This window comes from Anabrus simplex, chromosome 14 (assembly GCF_040414725.1).
Source record: "Anabrus simplex isolate iqAnaSimp1 chromosome 14, ASM4041472v1, whole genome shotgun sequence".
NCBI lineage: Eukaryota > Metazoa > Arthropoda > Insecta > Orthoptera > Tettigoniidae > Anabrus > Anabrus simplex.
In genome coordinates, this window is record NC_090278.1 from 21,301,906 (window position 1) to 21,320,341 (window position 18,436).

The 18,436-nt window shown below is 36.9% G+C and overlaps 1 protein-coding gene across 1 annotated transcript in view; it reads right to left on the reverse strand.

Moving 5' to 3' along the window:
* Positions 1 to 18,436, reverse strand: part of LOC136885792 (zinc finger protein 567) — a 103,989-nt gene that overhangs the window by 14,267 nt on the left and 71,286 nt on the right. Inside the window, exons 6-7 of the mRNA XM_067158525.2 lie at positions 14,615 to 14,710; positions 356 to 438 (exon numbers count right to left, since the gene is read on the reverse strand). Coding sequence (XP_067014626.2) covers positions 356 to 438; positions 14,615 to 14,710 — 179 coding nt within the window. The remainder of the gene's footprint in view (positions 1 to 355; positions 439 to 14,614; positions 14,711 to 18,436) is intronic.

Here is an 18,436-nt window from a genome sequence, read left to right on the forward strand (position 1 = left end):
TTGAACAAATCATGCAGTGACAGTGAAAGAAAGAATACATTTTTGACAGTTCCTTAAAGGTATTGTAAACAAATACACTTCAGAAATATCTCTTTCTATCAGAGATCTTTTGTAGATATAGGGGTATTTAAGAAAACTACATGAAGGAACAATAAATATGATCTTAAACTTCCTGAAAATTTTACATAATTTTTACCAACAGAATTTTAAGATGTTACTGTTTTAATGTAACCATGTGAAGGAAGGATTACACTGATACAAGTGGTAAGTTAAAGAGATAAAACAACCACTGCTGAACACAACTGTGAATAGCTACAACATATTCCATATTTTATAGGGTTTGTAATGTACATACTGTGTTTCTTCTTTGATGTACGCCAGCAGCTGATTATCAGTATTTGGTTCTATAACTATTTCCTTCTTAATGTCCTTGGAAGGCTATAAGAAAGAAACAAGAAAAGTAGAATACAGAAGTAAAGGAATAAAAATATGAGCATATAGGCCTAAACTAGAAACAGCTGAGAAAACAAATTTCATATTGGCACAATAACAGTATAATTAATTATCTCCCAATGTAAATATTTAAGAATGAAAAGTAACAATCAAATCAAATTGAATCAAATCAAAGTCACTTTATTTGCAAAAGAGGTGTCTACTTCGGTGGCAAATGGAACACAAACATGCATTATTATCAGGCACTATATCTTAAACTGACAAGAGAAAATACAGAGAAAATACAGTGTTATACAGTACAATTCACACTAACAATTTTTGATTAATCGCACAGCTCATCTGTAATAAATTTATATTATTTACAAAATTCTACTCATAACATCTTCTGCACTTACAAATATAGTCAACTCATGTACAGCATGTAACACTGTACAACTGCTACAAGATTAAAATTATGTTGCATTTATTTATTTATGTATTTTCTTTCTTTCTATTACCCTTTTTGGAACCTAATTAGCATAACAACCTGCTGCCTCCTAACCAGAGCCACTTTTGCCACTGCTTTCTGGATAAGTGATAAGATAGATAAGAAAATGCAAAGTATACACAATAAGATAGCAGTAGAAAAGGTAACAATTGCAAAGGAGGAACATGAAAGGACCAATCTCCAAATCCTTACCAATACCATTCCTTGCTTCTCATTTGCTTTCTGTTCATCCCTGTTTCCACACTGACCAGTTATTTTCTTGATCCTCTTATATTCACATTCCCCTGTACCTATCTTTCTATACATGACTTGACTTGTCACCTCTTTGTTCATTTCCATGCTCCTATACACTTTCTTTCCCAAAACACCTCAGTCAATATCAAATAATCTGCCATTATTCCTATCACTTTCCCAACAAGTGGACAATGCTTAATTCATAACAATACAAATATCCATCACCCCTCTCCGTACATCATATTAAGACCAAAAAATCAATCAATGTCTCAATCAATGAATCAATCAACCATAAAATCCATCAACCATTTAGTGCTGCCACCCGGTTGGCAGATTGTTTGTCAGTTATATATGTAGAAAAAGATTGTGGAAATGCATGAAACAACTCCCTTGCTAAATTATTTTAAACACTGAATCCTCTTGGTATAAGCGAACATTTGCCAATATATGTCCCCCTGAATTCCAAGCCATCCCACCAATGACATCTCAGAATATATTACCTAGCCGAACAGCTTGTCTTCTTCCTCCATGTCTTTCCAGTCCAAAATTTGCAACATCTCTGTAACACAACCCTTTTGTCAGAAATCACCTAGAAGAAATGGAGCGTTTCTGTACATTATTTCCTGTTCTCTAATCAAGAAATTCTGTTGACAGTCTCATATTCTAATTGTGGCATTGTTCGAGATGTATATGTCCTAACCTTTAAATCCCCTAAATAACCCATTAATCATATTAAGAGATCTGTAAATTTTATTTTTAATATGGTTTACATGATTACCACAATGAAACACTATCATTACCATTATCATCCCCATGTTGAAATTTCACCCCATCAACACAATAATTAAAACAGAGAGGACTCTTTCTAATTGCAAAACACACAACCTGACTTTACACCCTGTTTACCATTGCCTGATATCTATCTCTGATTCCAGTTCATTATTGATATTGATTATATATATAAGAAAATAAAGGTCTCATTATACTGCACTGTGGGACTCAATTTCATAATCATTTCAGGATCAAATAATGTTTCACATAATCTAATGCTATAGAAATATTGTCACCCATTTAGTCACTATTCTACCTAGCCCAATTGCACTTAATTTTCGTCAGTAGTCTTCCAAGGTCTATCCTATCAAAAGCCTAAGATGTGTCTATCGTAACACATTTGACTTCCTGAATCTAAAATACCTGCCATATCTTGCTGGAATCTACAAGATGAGCTTCAGTGGAACAATGTTTCCTCAACCTGAACTACCTTCTCCCGAACCAGTTAGTAAATTTGTGAAAGTGTATAATATTATCAGAAAGAATGCATTCCAAGAGCTTGCACGCAACACCAGTCAAGATGAGTAATGCGCAATTATTGGCATCACGTTTATCAATTTTTTTATATACAGGGTGCTACTACACCAACTCTTAAATCATTTGGTATAGCTGCTTCATACATATACGTATCAATTAAGCACTACACATTTTGTTATATATCGTAACTAACTGACTTTTGTACATCCAAAGAAACTTTACCAATCACAGCAGCATTTCTAGTTTTATATTTTTGTACCTTATTTTCAATGTCCTTTTTATATCGTAGGTGCATGTGGACATTGCAAATAAATTTCAAAGGATTAAGTGAAACTGTCAGCTGCATCAGGTACTGCAAAAGGACATGACCATTCCATTGGAGACACGTCCAACGCCTCACGAGTGATGGGTGCAATGCATATTTGTTGGCGAATGGTATCTTTTTTACATGATGCAGGACTGCGATACCCATCGACTAATGGAGTATACACATTCCCATGTTGCATAATTGGTAATCCATACCTTTCTTAGTCTGTTGGCATTCAACACTGTACACAGAGCAACAGGACATACTACCATGCACTATACTCTGGACTTCAGAAGTAGTGAATCCTTCTGCCACAGAGTATGCTTGTGACTTCTTCATGTCATCCATGCTGACATTACCATAATTTGCACTTCAACAACTACATCACCATCAGTCTGTGGGCGACACCCTAGATACCTGAATTGACTTGGATGGAGCCATTAGATGGTTTGGATGAGTCCAAGTATACACTCTTCTTTATGTTCATTATAAGGACGTGTTTTGAGAGACAGATATTCCAATCTTCACCTTGGAGAAGCAGTTCTGTTCTGGATCTATCAACAAGTGCAACATCATCTGCATATAAGAGAGTCCTAGGAACACTCCTTTACTGGTCCCATGTGACTGTGCCCATGCTGAGGACACAGGGCAATAGGGTCACCAAGTTTCACTGAGAAGCGCTCTATGCTGAGAGTGCAATGTACACAACCGCTGTTGTCTGTGTATAGCATCTTGATCCAAATTAGAAGCATTTCTGGCATAACAAAGTCACAAGTGAAGACCAGATCGCACAGTGTGGAACAAAGTCGAAAGCCATTTCAAGATCAAGGAAGGCAGCAATTCCATGCAGAGCATGCTTTCCTCCCTTCAAGTCAAGTTGGGCTGCCTACCGATGCTCTTCGGTTCTAGGATTGAGGGTAGCCATTACCTCATCACGGCTTTCCTGTATGTGGTCACCCAGTATCTCTTTAAGAGGTCAATCAAGCATATCGGCATTGAAATTATGATACACTATGCTTCCAAGTTTATGCTTATATTCTTGCAGCTCTGTCCAAAGTTCCCCACACAAGGACCCTACTCAGAAAAACCACCGAAGACATGATTCCTGAGGTGATCAAGCTACCGCAAGTTGATCCTTACAGAACACCAGTTGGTGTAAAACACTCAACTAAATTCATTTCAACTAACATTGTGAACGTTCAGTATAACACGCTACAACAAACAAATCCTCCCACTGTGGGACAGAATCAAGAACAAATTATATCACGAATGTTCTATGAAATTTGACTGTGCAATATCAACACTGATCTATCCATATTAAGAAATGAAGCATACACTTGTTTTAAGTTAAACCGTCGTCCAGATTGGTCTCATGAAATATTTTGAAGCTAATACTCAGAGAATTGTAAGAAAACACCAGTAAATTGCAGGAAAGATGTTGTAACAGGGAATAATGGATCAAATATATCTGGGAATAGAGAAGTGCACATGGCTCAATTTATCTCAAAAGGGAGGAGATTGGGTTGGATCAAACTCATTTAAATGGCACTTCGGTGAATGATCAATTAACAAATAGTAAATTTATTGATAATCATTACTTTAATGTAAAACCAATTATAGTATTAAAATTAACAGCTGAAATATAGCTGAGCAACTCAGAAAACTTAACTGTTAATAATGTAGAAAGATACTGCATAAGCACTGTATAATCTACAGACAGCTTTACTTTTTTCAGTTCTAAACAACAATTTATATTGAAAATGAGATTTCACGCCAGAAATAGGATTTCTACAAACCAATTTTAATAATTTAACAACACATCAATATATCAAAATAATACATTTTTAATACTTCTGTATCATTTATACAGTAGTATATAGTGCTTAACCCTCTAAGTGCCGATCGTTTCACTCTTATGTGCTGAGCATTTTTAAGGCAGCGTACAGATACATTTTTAAAACATTATCATAAATACCGATTTGTAACTACATATGGCATATTTTATATCAATTTGTTCAAGAAGAATTAGAGAAGAGTACAAAGTTTTACTTACAAGTATCCAGTAAAAGTATAATGGATGTTTAGTCATATTTTAAAAAACTAATCAACACATATTCCAAATTTCGTGGTTGGTCACAAGCACTACATTATCTGAATTTAAATTCAAAAATATTCAAAATGTGCCAAATTCCATTACAAGCACAATGATATATAACATTAAAATATTCAATGAATAATTAAAAAGTCATGGGTAAAAATACTCGGAGAGAGTCTGTTGTGGCGGGTCATTAGGTCTAGACGTGTCTGAGAGGGTTAGCATGTTTGGATTGTCTGCATCACTACTTGATGCATTACTATAGTCCCAGGTATCTAAATTAGAGTCATATTCTTCCCTACTTCTAGAAGAAATGTCTTCTAATGATAAATCTTTTTTTTTTCTTTTGCTAGGGGCTTTACGTCGCGCCGACACAGATATGTCTTATGGCGACGATGGGATAGGAAAGGCCTAGGAGTTGGAAGGAAGCGGCCGTGGCCTTAATTAAGGTACAGCCCCAGCATTTGCTTGGTGTGAAAATGGGAAACCACGGAAAACCATTTTCAGGGCTGCCGATAGTGGGATTCGAACCTACTATGTCCCAGATGCAAGCTCACAGCCGCGCGCCTCTACGCGCACGGCCAACTCGCCCGGTAAATGATAAATCAACACGAAAATCTTCTACATTAGCAATGTCGTCCTCACTTTCATCACTCCCAAGGTTCTCCAATGCTTTTCTAATTGCACTTGAACCAATTAGTTCACTCATGTTTACGTTATATTAATAACTAAACTAAAATAAACCAATTAAAATAGAGTAAATCAGACACACAATTAAATTGGCTATCAAACAATAATCTTCAAACGCTCGAAGTGACTGGACAGTTTGAGTAGACGTAAACAAAGACTAGTTCACATCTGACAAGATCGCCGCTTACTGCATTCCTTCCCAAACTAAAGACCTACTTGCACTGCCCAGCAGATAGAGAATTTAATTTTACAGCGAGAATATTCATAAAATCGACCGTTATACCGATTTTAGGAGTTGTTATAACGTTTTACGAATCGTCTTGTAGCAAGACGATAGCCCTTTGTAGGTTAAATAAATTTTTCATCTACAGCATATTGTACCTATATATTTCAGCATAAATGGAGTTAAAATTGAAATTACCAAGTCGCATTTAGCTCATAAATGCATGGCCATGTAGGGATCCATTCCTTTTCTCTTATTGGTCAGGAGCGAGAGACATGAACAGTTAACATTTTTAAGGCTAGCACCACCTGGCAAGTTTTCAGAATAAGAAAGTTGTTATATTAATAAAAACTACCTTTCGAAGACATGACAATGACTATGGCTTTATCTTTTTCTTTCATGTAGTCAACCAGTTATTCTGTCTTTCACGTCAGTTTCAGGACATTTACTGTAGCAATCTTAATGTAGTTTGGTGCTGGTTGCCCATTTCTCACAGTTCCCCCAGCAACCAAACAGCTGTGCACTGGTTTTAGCAGGGGATGGCCTAATATTTTCTGAGACACCATATCTGCTTTATCCATGTTGGCTGTTGTTACAATGGGCTCGCCACACTCAAAGGCATTTTATGCCCACCGCCAGGTTCAAAATTAGGCCACCCCTAACATAGAGGCAGACGCCTTTCGTAGCCGCTCCTCTGGAGTACAGGTACTATGGATTTGCCCCTTCTGCCATCTCCACCATACTGAAGTTCATCTTCGCTGCCGTAGATGCTGCTGAGGACTTCAACCATAACCCAGGGCAAGGGCCCTCCATATATTTGACCCCTGGAGAGAGGGTGTCCCAGTATTTTAAAGCCCCCAGGAATTGGGCTACCTGTTGGTCCACAGGTTGTATTGGGTATTTCAACCAGCCCTACATATTGTAGGGGCCACCTATCCAACACCTGCAGATGCGCTCTGTAGGGGTCATATTCCAATGGTTACTTTCGGAAGTTTACCTCATCCCTAAGGTTAAAAGTCTAACTAATGAATTGTAGTATAGTGTATACAGACGCAACTAGTATATAAAGACCTTATTTAACATCATTTTATGTCTTAGCAGAATGCGGATAAAATGACAATAAGTTACATCAACATTTATTAAAACTTCAAACATGAAAATATTTCATGTTATGTCCAAATTCTTCAAAACATTTGTATGTGTTATGTTAAAATTGAGCTGGTTGCCTGTTGATCTGAAATATTTTGGTGAGGCATTATTTATGGTCTTTCATAGTCCCACCACCCTTCTTGGGTCCCAAGTTGTTATGCTTAGTGTTGACACGTCTGCTTAACCAATAAAATATCTTAACAGAAAATTATTCTATTATTTGTAGATCAAGCCTGCCAGGTTAAATTGGACTTTCCATTTGTTTGTAAGAAAAATAAAAATAAAATGTAATGTTTCTAAAGGCAACATGTTGAAATGAGAAGCCAACACCGAAATTAAAAATGACTTACTTTGGATGCAAAGGCCTTGCAAGTTTGTGGGCACTATGTGCTCAATTGGCAGACTGCCTAGCTGGTAGGTTGAAAATATGGAGGGGTCAAGTGGGAGAAGTGTGCAGCATAGGAGGGGAGTTGACCTTTACAGACCACTTGCGCTTTTCTTAACTGTCCCCATCTTATTGCCCTTTCTCTTTCTGCTTCTTTCTAGAATATTGGATTGCTAGTTTAAATAACTGATTATCACCTGCCAAGTGTTTGTTTGGACTATTTTTTCTGGCAAGCTTCTGCAATTTATAAATTTCCAACTTCTCGGGAACAACCATCTGTTTATGCTTAGCCTATTTAAAGGATGTAGCAGAACCATTGCTCTTTTGATGTTGGTGAACTGGTGATTACTCCCATGGATATGTTCACACATGGCAGAGTATCTAGCATAATTTCTTGCACTGATTTGCTCTTCATAGCATACTGCTACATTTCTAACTGGCTGCTCCACATACATTTTCTGGCATTCTTGGCATATCAATCTATACATTCCCAATTTACTATAAGTACTGCATGTGTTCTTGCTGTCAGAATAGAACAGGATTTTATCATTTTTGTTATTAGTCCTAAGAGACACATTATTATATTTTGGAAACAGTTTAGCATGACTATATGGGTGCCTATTGATATAAGTACAGACGGGAATTTGCCTATTTGCCTATTTTATTCCTGTGTTCAGAAACATAGGCTTTTGAGATATAAACCCATTTTAGGGTTCTTTAAGCCAGATTTTGTTGGTTTTATTGTGACTATAAATGCCTATTTCAGGGGTTTGTGCCTATTTGGTGTATAATTGCCTATTTGATGCCTTTTTAATCTATTTTAAAGAAGCTGATTTTCTTCCGGTGCATTATATTGTATTTGATGTGCTCGACAGTATTATTTTCTCATTTCTCAAGATCTGTTTACCCCACAAACAAGAACGGGAATTCTTGGAAGTCACCAGAAATAGTTCTTGGGAAATTTTGGTTAGGAGAAACCACGAATAATTTGACCTCGAAGCCTTCAACCACTCCACCCTGCTAAGACATATGCGAGAACCAATCAATGTTGAACCCTTATACCTCCTCAATATGAACTGTTGTACGCGTACCCTTTATCTTCAGAACGTGTTGTGATTTATTGTGAAGAAGAAGTGTGTCTGTGGCAATGCCCAAAGAAAAATCACTGTACGAGTTGGCTGTGGGCTTAGGAGCGCGCAGCTGTGAGCTTGCATCCGGGAGATAGTGGGTTCGAGCCCCTCTGTCGGCAGCTCTGAAGATGGTTTCCCATTTTACACCAGGCAAATGCTGGGGCTGTACCTTAATTACGGCCGCGGTCGCATCCTTCCCACTCCTAGGCCTTTTCCATCCCGTCGTCCCAATAAGACCTATCTGCGTCGGCGTGACGGGAAAAAATTGCAATTGGAAAGAAAAATCGTCAAAGTCCTATTGGCTGAATTGGTGGATCACAGGGGATCCCATTTTCACTATGGATGGAAAGGTAGTCTTCTGCCAAGCATGCTGTAAGGAAGTTCGTTTGTTCCTTTTATCTCTTTTGTGACTGAACTACGATCGCATTTCATTGTAGTATTTATAAACCTATTAATTTACATAGTGTGGAAGGTTATTATGTTGCAATGCAGTAGTCGTGAACTTTCACTAATTTATATTGATAAAATGTAAATAATCATTTAATTACTGAACGAGGAGTTAGAACGTCGGTGGTCTCTTGTGACAGAGTGGATGAAAATTAAAAATTGGTATTTTGAACTCTGAATCAATTCCCGTGAAACAGAGATTTACAACTGAAATATTTTCTTTCTTTCTTAATCTGTTTACCCTCCAGGGTAGGTTTTCCCTCGCACTCAGCGAAGGATCCCACCTCTACCGTCTCAAGGGCAGTGTCCTGGAGTGTGAGACTTTGTGCCATGGAATACAAATGGGGAAGAGGACTAGTACCTTGTCCTTGTGAAGGCATGGGAATATTGGAAGGGACAGACAAATAAGAGGGAAGGAAGTAGCCGCGTTTTTAAGTTAGGTACCATCCCGGAATTTTCCTGTAGAAGTGGGAAACCACAGAAAACCACTTTGAGGATGGCTGAGGTGGTAATCGAACCCACCTCTACTCAGTTGACCTCCCGAGGCTGAGTGGACCCCATTCCAGCCCTCGTATCCCTTTTCAAATTTTGTGGCAGAGCCGTGAATCGAACCCAGGCCTCCTGGGGTGGCAGCTGATCACACTAACCACTACACCACAGAGGCAGACTGAGAGATTTCTGCCTGAAAGGAGAACAAGACTGTTACCGGAAAACATTGAAACATTGCTTGTTGTAAAAACCTTTTACAGTAATAAAACGTGTTATTAAATTATACAAGTATTTTTCATGCCTATTTTGTTGCCTATTTTACATGTTAGTGACTAATTACCTGCCTATTTTGACTAATTTAGAAGCCTATATGCCTGCCTATTTTAACTGTTTTTAGTGCCTATAATTCCCACCTCTAGATATAAGTAACCCACAAATTTCTTCTTTTTTCTCTTGTTATGAGGAGAGTTGCAGTTTTAACCACGATCTTCACCATGATCCTATTTACATAATTTTTGGAGTAACCATTTCTTTTGGCAATGCAATATACGACATTCATTTCGTTATTGAATGAAGTTTTCTCTAATGGTATGATAATGCCTCTATTAATCATGTTATAGCATACTGCCTTCTTGTGTTGTCCTGGGTGGTTAGAAATGTTAATTATGATATCTGTGTGTGTGGGTTTCCTATATACTTGGTATATAAGATTTTCATTATTTCTAGTTATTTTTACATCTAAGTAGTTCAAACTTTTGTTCTCCTCCTTTTAAATTGAAAACTGGACACATGTATCTATATTACTTAACAGGTCTAATAAACTATCTGGCCTAATAGAATTATTTTCTGTAAAGATGTTGTACTGGATAAGCAGACCGTGTCAACACTAAGCATAAAAACTTTACACCCAATCAGGGCGGTGAGACTATGAAAGACCATAAGTAATACCACTGAAAAATATTTCAGATCAGAAGTCAACCAGCTAAATTTTAATGTACCACACACAAATGTTTTATAAAATTTGGCCATAACATGAAAGATTTTCATGAGTGAACTTTTAATAAATGCTGTTGTAACTTATTGTCATTTTATCCGCAATCTGTTAGAACATAAAATAATGTTAAATAAGGTCTTCAAATGCATGTGATTTTATCTAGAATGTGAAGAAGAGAATTTTAAATTTCTCTAAACATGTACTTGTGTTGTATATACGTAGTTGATCATTTAGATATACAATACATTATTGAATTGTACTGACAAGGAAGATCTAGACATAATTAACTGTAGTAAGTGTGGTTTCGATGTTGTATAAAGTATCTTCCTACCATCTGCTGGCCGCCTATTTATGCAAGCATATAGTCCACCTTACGTTCATCAATTCCTGTTTTGGTGTAACCCCATATGGGTACGTGAAGAGTGCTTTTTAAGGTGACATTGTGCCTGTCTATTTCGCGCATGGATTGTTTATGTAGGTGTGCAGGGCTGTGAGTTTCCCTTCTCTTTAAGTCATTATGAGCAAATCGAGCAGTAGAAGACTTAGTGCAGATAGTCTGGACGATATACTGAACACCGTAGACAATGATGATGCAGACGAAATATATAGTTGCAGTGATTTTGAGCCCAGTATAGAGCAAACAGCAATCTCACACATTCATCCACATTGCTTAGTTACAATCTTCAGCATATAATTCCCCACTGTACCCTGGGTTTCCAAGCCACCTGTAGCAGCACTTTTGACCGATTTCAACCGTCTTCAACCATTTTCAATGACACAGTAACTGGTTCCCCATTTTGCATCATCATAATTGCTTGGATCGCTTGCCCAAATTATAAGTTGTACAAACATAATTATATACATATTCAATACTCCCTCACTACACATTATTCTTATAATATTATAATAGCTGCATATCGTTCGTCATTTATCTCAAATTTTGTAAACAACCTATGGAGTGAATTGTCACGAGCATGTGTCGCAACACGCCCCTTTCATGTCTCCGTGCCGAGTGAACAGACTCGAGCCAGTCTCGAATCCACGAACTCCGAGACAAAGGATATTGAGTATTGATACAGTTTTTATGGCATGTAAGAGTGGCAAGAAATTATAGTGTTTCAAAATATTGAGTGATAATTTTATTAAGTGGAAGAGAGTTATAGGTATTCAAAGCATAAGACTTCATACAAGTTTTACTTGAAGCAAGCTGGTGCAACAGGAAGTGGGTTTATGTTACAATTGGGCAATGTTCAGCTACACGGCGTCAGTGTAAATCAGAGAATGCAAAAGAAGTTCTGTAAGTGTTTCTAGAAGTCAATCGAAGCAAATATCGTGTAGATTGTTGACGCAGCAAGAAGCAAAATTGTTCCAGTTAATTCTATGACACACCCCTTTAGTTAGTGGGCAGAACTCGTGAAGGAATCAGACTTAAGAAGGCTTACTTCTACAGGAGTAGAGAAAGAAAAGCTTCAAGAAAAGTCGAACGTAACATGTAGGGAATGATACTTCGGCAGATCGGAGAGAATCTGACCGACTGCCGTGCTAACAACATGTATGTGGCTGTACATTACAAAGGGAGACTCTGACTACTGTGATAACTACTTGTGTTTGTGGCTGAGCACCAAAGGGAGAGAAACTGCCTAGCTTCAGTACAAGTAATGTGTGTATGGCTATGAGCCATAGTAGGTTATGTATGTAGCAGTGAGCCGCAGATCTAGTTAAATGTTGCTTAGCAAACAGTCTAGAAACTGTGTCGAGTTATGCAAGGCAGTGAGGGAAGCACTCTGTACAGCATAAATAGCAGGCTGCTAGTGCAGAGACTTGACCTGCAACAACTGTTTGACAGGAGGGCCAAGTGTCATAGTGAGCCTGTCGTATCAGTAAACCAAACCTTGTAGGCAGAACTGTACAGGAAATGACTATTCTGTTCAAGGACAGAGAATGAAGGTGTTGTGTTCAAATCCCAGAGCTACACATCCCGGAGAGCTAAACAGCTAAACGAGACTATGGTATCGTGGGCACAGAGAAGAATTCAAGACAGAAGACGACGCCGAAGATTGAAGAAATCTTCAATCAAAAGCTAAGTAACCACCATTTTTGTATGGTACAAACTTACTGTATTATAGATTGCAATTGAACAGGACAGTCAGCGACTTGAGAAGGACTATCTAAACAAGAGCTAGAAAGTGTATCTGTACAATGAGTTTCATGATTCTTAATTGTATATATGTAAATATGTAATGTGTGCCTTTTCATTCAATACAGGAGAAGGCAAGAGTGTGAATGTGTAAAGGTACTCTTATTATTTTAAGATTTAGCTCCTGAAAACTTCAATTCAATTTCCCAGCCTGCCGAATCCTTAGGATCTTGACAGAACTTCAAGTCCGATGTTCATATTTGAGTTGAATCCTGCTGTCAAATGTTGCATTAATGTTGTGTCGGAAATTATAAACTCATATTAAGACTATAAGTTCAATCATACATCAAAAAGGCAATTTTCTTGTCGGTGCACAACTGCACAATATCCTAATTCTAGAGGCATACAAACATTACATCATTCTGTATAAATATCATCATCTCACAAATCTAATTAAGATGGCGGAACACCTTCGACCACTTCATCCGGGGACTCAATTCTTCATCACAACTCTGGCAGACAAGTTTTGGATTTTAACCAAGGACGACAGTAAAAATGCCACATTCATGCATGTCCCAAGTGTTGTAAATTGAATACAGATACATCTGAACAATTAATGCAAAAAACACAAAGGGAGCATGTATCCCTGATGTACCCATTCCTTAAAACTAGAATAGACTATGCTGGCCAAATTCGCATAAAAATTGGCATGAGATCAAACAAGACCACTCTATGTAGCTACCAAGTCTCTCTACATAGACATGATACCTGATCTCACCACAACTACATTTCTTGCCTCTCTTTCTTGACATAGTTACCATAGAGGTCAACCCCTGAACATTTACAGCGATAACGGCACAAACTACTTCGGAGTACTTTCCGCAAAACAACCCTGAGGTAAAACAACTCTTCACTGCATCTGCAGGCATGGGACTGATGTATTTTTTTCCCTCCTGCAGCACCACACTTTGTTTGAATTTGGGAAGCAGTTGTCACCTCAGAAGAGTGATGGATTCTTATCGCTTCACCAACAAAGAATAGACCACTCTTACAACACATACTCATGTCCCGTCACTAAAGTTAAATTATGACCCTTTTGACACTCAATACCCTACTACACCCCATTTCCTTCTAGGAGAACAATTTAGTACACTCCCTGATCATGACTGTACTTCCTCTCCCATCACCAGCTTGCCCAAATGGTTACATATTCAGCAGCTAAACCACAACTCCCGAAGGAGATCATCATTACAATATCACAATAAATGGGCAATTAAATACCCCATAGCAACATAGTCACACCAATAGAAGACAACATACATGCTATGCAGTGGATGATGGCAGTAATCATATATGTATCGTGGTAGTAAGATATTAATTCATGTAACAAATGTTCCAGTGTGTAACGGTGAACATGCAAGGCCTATTCACAAACACTGTCCTTTACCACATTTGAAACGGAAAGGCAAGATCACTCCGGAAGGGCTTATTAATTTATTGCAAATTTAAGTAATATTATAAGTCACAATAGACTAGTAACACCACAGACCACATTAGCAAGAACAAGAAAGTTTTTCACTTGCCACGAGATTTTTAAAATGCATGTAGTATACAGGTGTAAGCTCACAGTAGGCAAGAATATCACCTGCTACTTGTATCTACAAGTAATTGTAAAGATATCTAGAAATCAATAATTAATATAACCAATAAGATTACAAAAGTGTTTCATTTGGATGCAACTAGTAAAATACCCAGGAACAGTAACAAAGGAATGTATTTTATAGCAACTCCATGTTCAAAAATATTTACAAAGTCAAAAGTATTAGTAGCAATGTTACCAGCTCCCAAATGATATACAGTAGAAGTCTTTGGAGCTATCCCAAATGCTACATGATACATTACACAAGATCTTGGGACAACTTGAGGGAAAAGTGAAAATTAGGTAAGTAAACAGACAATCTCATAAAAATGTGTATTTTCCACAGAACTATCAATAGTATGCATAGGAATGAAGTTCAACCATTGATATCTGTTGATCTATTTTCTAACTATTTTCACTATCAAATTATCAAATTATGTGCATTACCTCAAATGAGATTTCCTGTGTTGGTCCTGGCTCTGTTAATTCTGATTTGGCTTCTTTTTTCAGAGGTATCATTTCTGACACATGTTCAATATTTTCCTGTGGGAAATAAGATATATTAGGTACGCACATAACACACATCTACAAAATAGTAGTATTATAGTTACTTTCAAACTTTCACTGATGTTTAAGGAAGATTTCTACCAGCAGAGGATTTTTAAAACCAACGCTGTACTGAGAATGGTGATACTACCCTCGCTCACACCTTAAGTCAGAGTTAGGACGGGCCTGAGAACCTAATATAAAGTGAGAAACATTTTCTAGCCATACCAGAAGATATCCCACCGGAAATGGAATTAAGCGATCTCGCAAATAATTTTGGAATGAAGCTGCCACAGATATAAACACTAAATCGTGTTAAATGTTCTCATATGTCCAATTATGCCAATCAAAACACAGAGGTTGTTTGAACCACTTCCTTACTGTTAAAACTGTTCTAAATATTTTGCCATATAGTGAGAAATATTAATTCCATGTTCTCAGCATAGAGTTTGTTTACAGACAGATTAAAAACCCTTGAAATATTTTAATCACATTTTCTACTCTGGTTTTGCAGAGCTCGCAGGGGCTACATAATGCATTGAGACAGTTTTGTTTCAAACAGCATTTCAGTGCTTCCGAGTGTAAAAATTAAAAAAAAAAATGAAAGAAGCAGGCTTATCACAGTCGCATACCTGGGAAAGATGTGATGTTTGTCAAACACAAACCAACTACAAATGAAATGTTTTACTAATACAAGGATGTTATGCAGTGTTCTGTAAAGAACTGTGGGGATGAGAAGAACATCGCTCGTGAACCAGCAGTATTGGAGTGTACATCTGCAGTTTCAGAAGCTACTTCATGATCTACATCAAGACCTTTAAATTTCTCCGTTGGATTCATAAAACCTTGTCGGCACTAAAGGGGTGCAGGAAGGACTGCGACAAAGAGCTTACTTTCTAATAAAAGTTAATTTACTAATCAAAGAGAATTAAAATATAAAAACCCATTCAATTAGAAGAAAGCGAACAGTAGCCAAACTAAGGAAAGGAAGAAAAACAATGCACAAAACGGGGAGGCTATTAAGAAAAAAGCCATATTTTCCATTGTAGACCAAGTTAAATGTTCCAATCTATCGAAAACACAAAAGTGTATCATATATTATAACACTATAAACATAGCTGTAAAAAATACACATTATTATACAAAGAATGACATGTTTCGTTCTACAAGAACATCCTCAGATTCTGTCACATCACTTAAACCATGCATATATATGTACAGCATTGTTCATGTTGTGTAAACTTGTCAAAGGTAGAGAGTTTAGTGATAATGTGAACAAGTATTAACAAATAGTATTTTTGCAAGTATTAATATAAAGAAAAACTTCTATACTTATCTAGACTGCCAATGCCAAGTCCATTGTCACCAAACACTATTTCAGGACAGTGGTCATGGAGAGGCAAATGGAAAAATATGGGCACAGCACACTGCTCACAGAGAGTGAAGGTGAAGCATGGGAGTGGTGTGGGGAGCATTGCGGATCCCTCCTATTGGATATTAAAATCTAGTATACTGCACCATGGAGAGGAGAGGGAGAAATAGGGTGGAGCGGGTGAAACACTGTCAAACCTTCTTTTAATCCTGCAGAGGGAAAGGGTTATTAACCTACTTCATGTTATAATGTACTTTTATGTAATATGGATGAATGCAAGTTAATCATTTTAGGTAAATAAAGCATAGAACTGAAATAGAGAACATCTATTGGGTATTATTATGATAAATGCTAATTTAAGGAGTAAGCGCTGTCCAGATATGAGGGTTGGAGCAAAAGTCATGGCAACTAATTTTTTTCTTGAAGATACCAGTCCGGTCGGAAAATGTGACATATGCAGACGAAAGGGAAAGGTGTTAACGGTTGTGCTCCGTTCACATATCTACAAGAAAAAAAAAAAGTTGCCATGACTTTTGCCCGAATCATCGTATTATGTGAGTAGGGCGAATATCATGGAATTTTTTAAGTGTGTATGTTCATTTAGGTTGATTACGTTAGCATTTATTGTGATGTAGATTTTGATTGCTTCTTTTACATTCAAATTTTTATTTTTATTTTTGATACATAAAATTTTTAGATCTGTGTTGATGTCTGTGAAATGGTTTGTACTGTCTTATATGTGCTCTACAAATTCTGAATGCCAATTATATCTGATCATGTTTTTGTGCTCTATGTATCTTGTCTGGAAGTTATGTTTCGTTCAACTTATATGCACGGCATTGCAGTTAAGTTCTCAGCACTTGAGTTCAAAGACTCCTGACTATGAAAAACGGTCTTCTTGTTTAGATTGTACTTGCTGTTGTGTCTCTGCAGTGTAATGTTCATTCTAAAGGCTACTTTAAAACCTTGCTTCTTGAAAATATCAACTACTTTTTATGTGTTCTTGTTAATGTAGATGAGAACCATGTATTTTTTCTTGTCATGTGTGGTAGCTTCCCTGAGATTTTTGTTATGTTTATATAATGGTTTATCTACCATGCCTGGAGGGTGGTTTTTCGTGATTTGTTTAATGATTTGCATCTCTTCATTGAAGTCCATTGTACTCATTGGTATGGAAATAGCTCTGTATTCAATGCTGCTATTTTGAGTGTGTATGGCTGGTTTGACTTGTTGTCAATAGCGTGTGATGCCTCAATGGGCTTTCTGTATACTTTTAAGATAGGTTGTCATTATTCCTGCTGATTGCTATGTCTAAATATTTTATTTTCTTGTTACTTTCTGGCTCTATTGTGAACCTGATGGACTTGTGTACAGAATTTAGTGTGTTTAATAACTGTTGTGCATTACTGTAGTAATGACATTATCATACATGCATATGATGTCATCTACATATCTGCTCCAGTGTAAGATTTCTTTTAAACGCTGAGAGGTTCAGAAAATGTTTTTGAAGTTATTCAGAAGGTTGCTTTCTATTATATCCTATAGTGGTGAGTCCATGGCTAACCCTTCCCTTGGGCAACACATTTTGTTGTTGAATGCAAAGCAATTTTGGTGTAGCATTGTTCAAAAAGGCTTGGGTTTCTTATAGTGAAGTGTTTTCCTTAAGACAATTTTTGATAATTTTAATGGATTCATCCATTGGCATATTGGTGTACATGTTAGAGATGTGTGCTCTCTCTTATTTTAAGTTTATTTATTTCTTTAATTTGTTCTAGGCCGGTTTTAATTTATCTGCCTTCCTTAAGTGAGTTTTCTCTTTTACAATTTGGTTCAGTTATTTGCTTAAATTATAACTTGGCACATATTTAAAATTAACCATTGGGCTAATAGGACATGAGTTTTTGTGTATTTTGGGGAGGGTTCTTAGTGTGCAGAGTTTGGGATTTTTGGTGATGAGATTTTCTTGTTCATGTTTTGTGAGAATAAAGTCAGTTTCCTTGACAGCTTGTTTCTTCCATTTTGAAATTTATTTGTAGGGTCATGTTGTAGTTCTTGAAATCCATTGTTGCTGATGAAATCTTCTGTTTTTTCTATGCACCCAAGAATAGAATACATAAACAATAACAGAATTCAAGAACTACAACATGACCCAACAAATAAATTTCAAAGCAAAATAGAATAAGTTATGAAGGGAACAAACTATATTCTCACAAAACAAGAAAAAGAAAGCCTTGCCATCAAAAATCCCAAACTCACCACACTAAGAGACCTCCACAAAACACACAAAAACTTGATTCCCATTAGACCAATAATAAATTATAAAGGTGCACCAAGTTACAATTTAAGCAAAA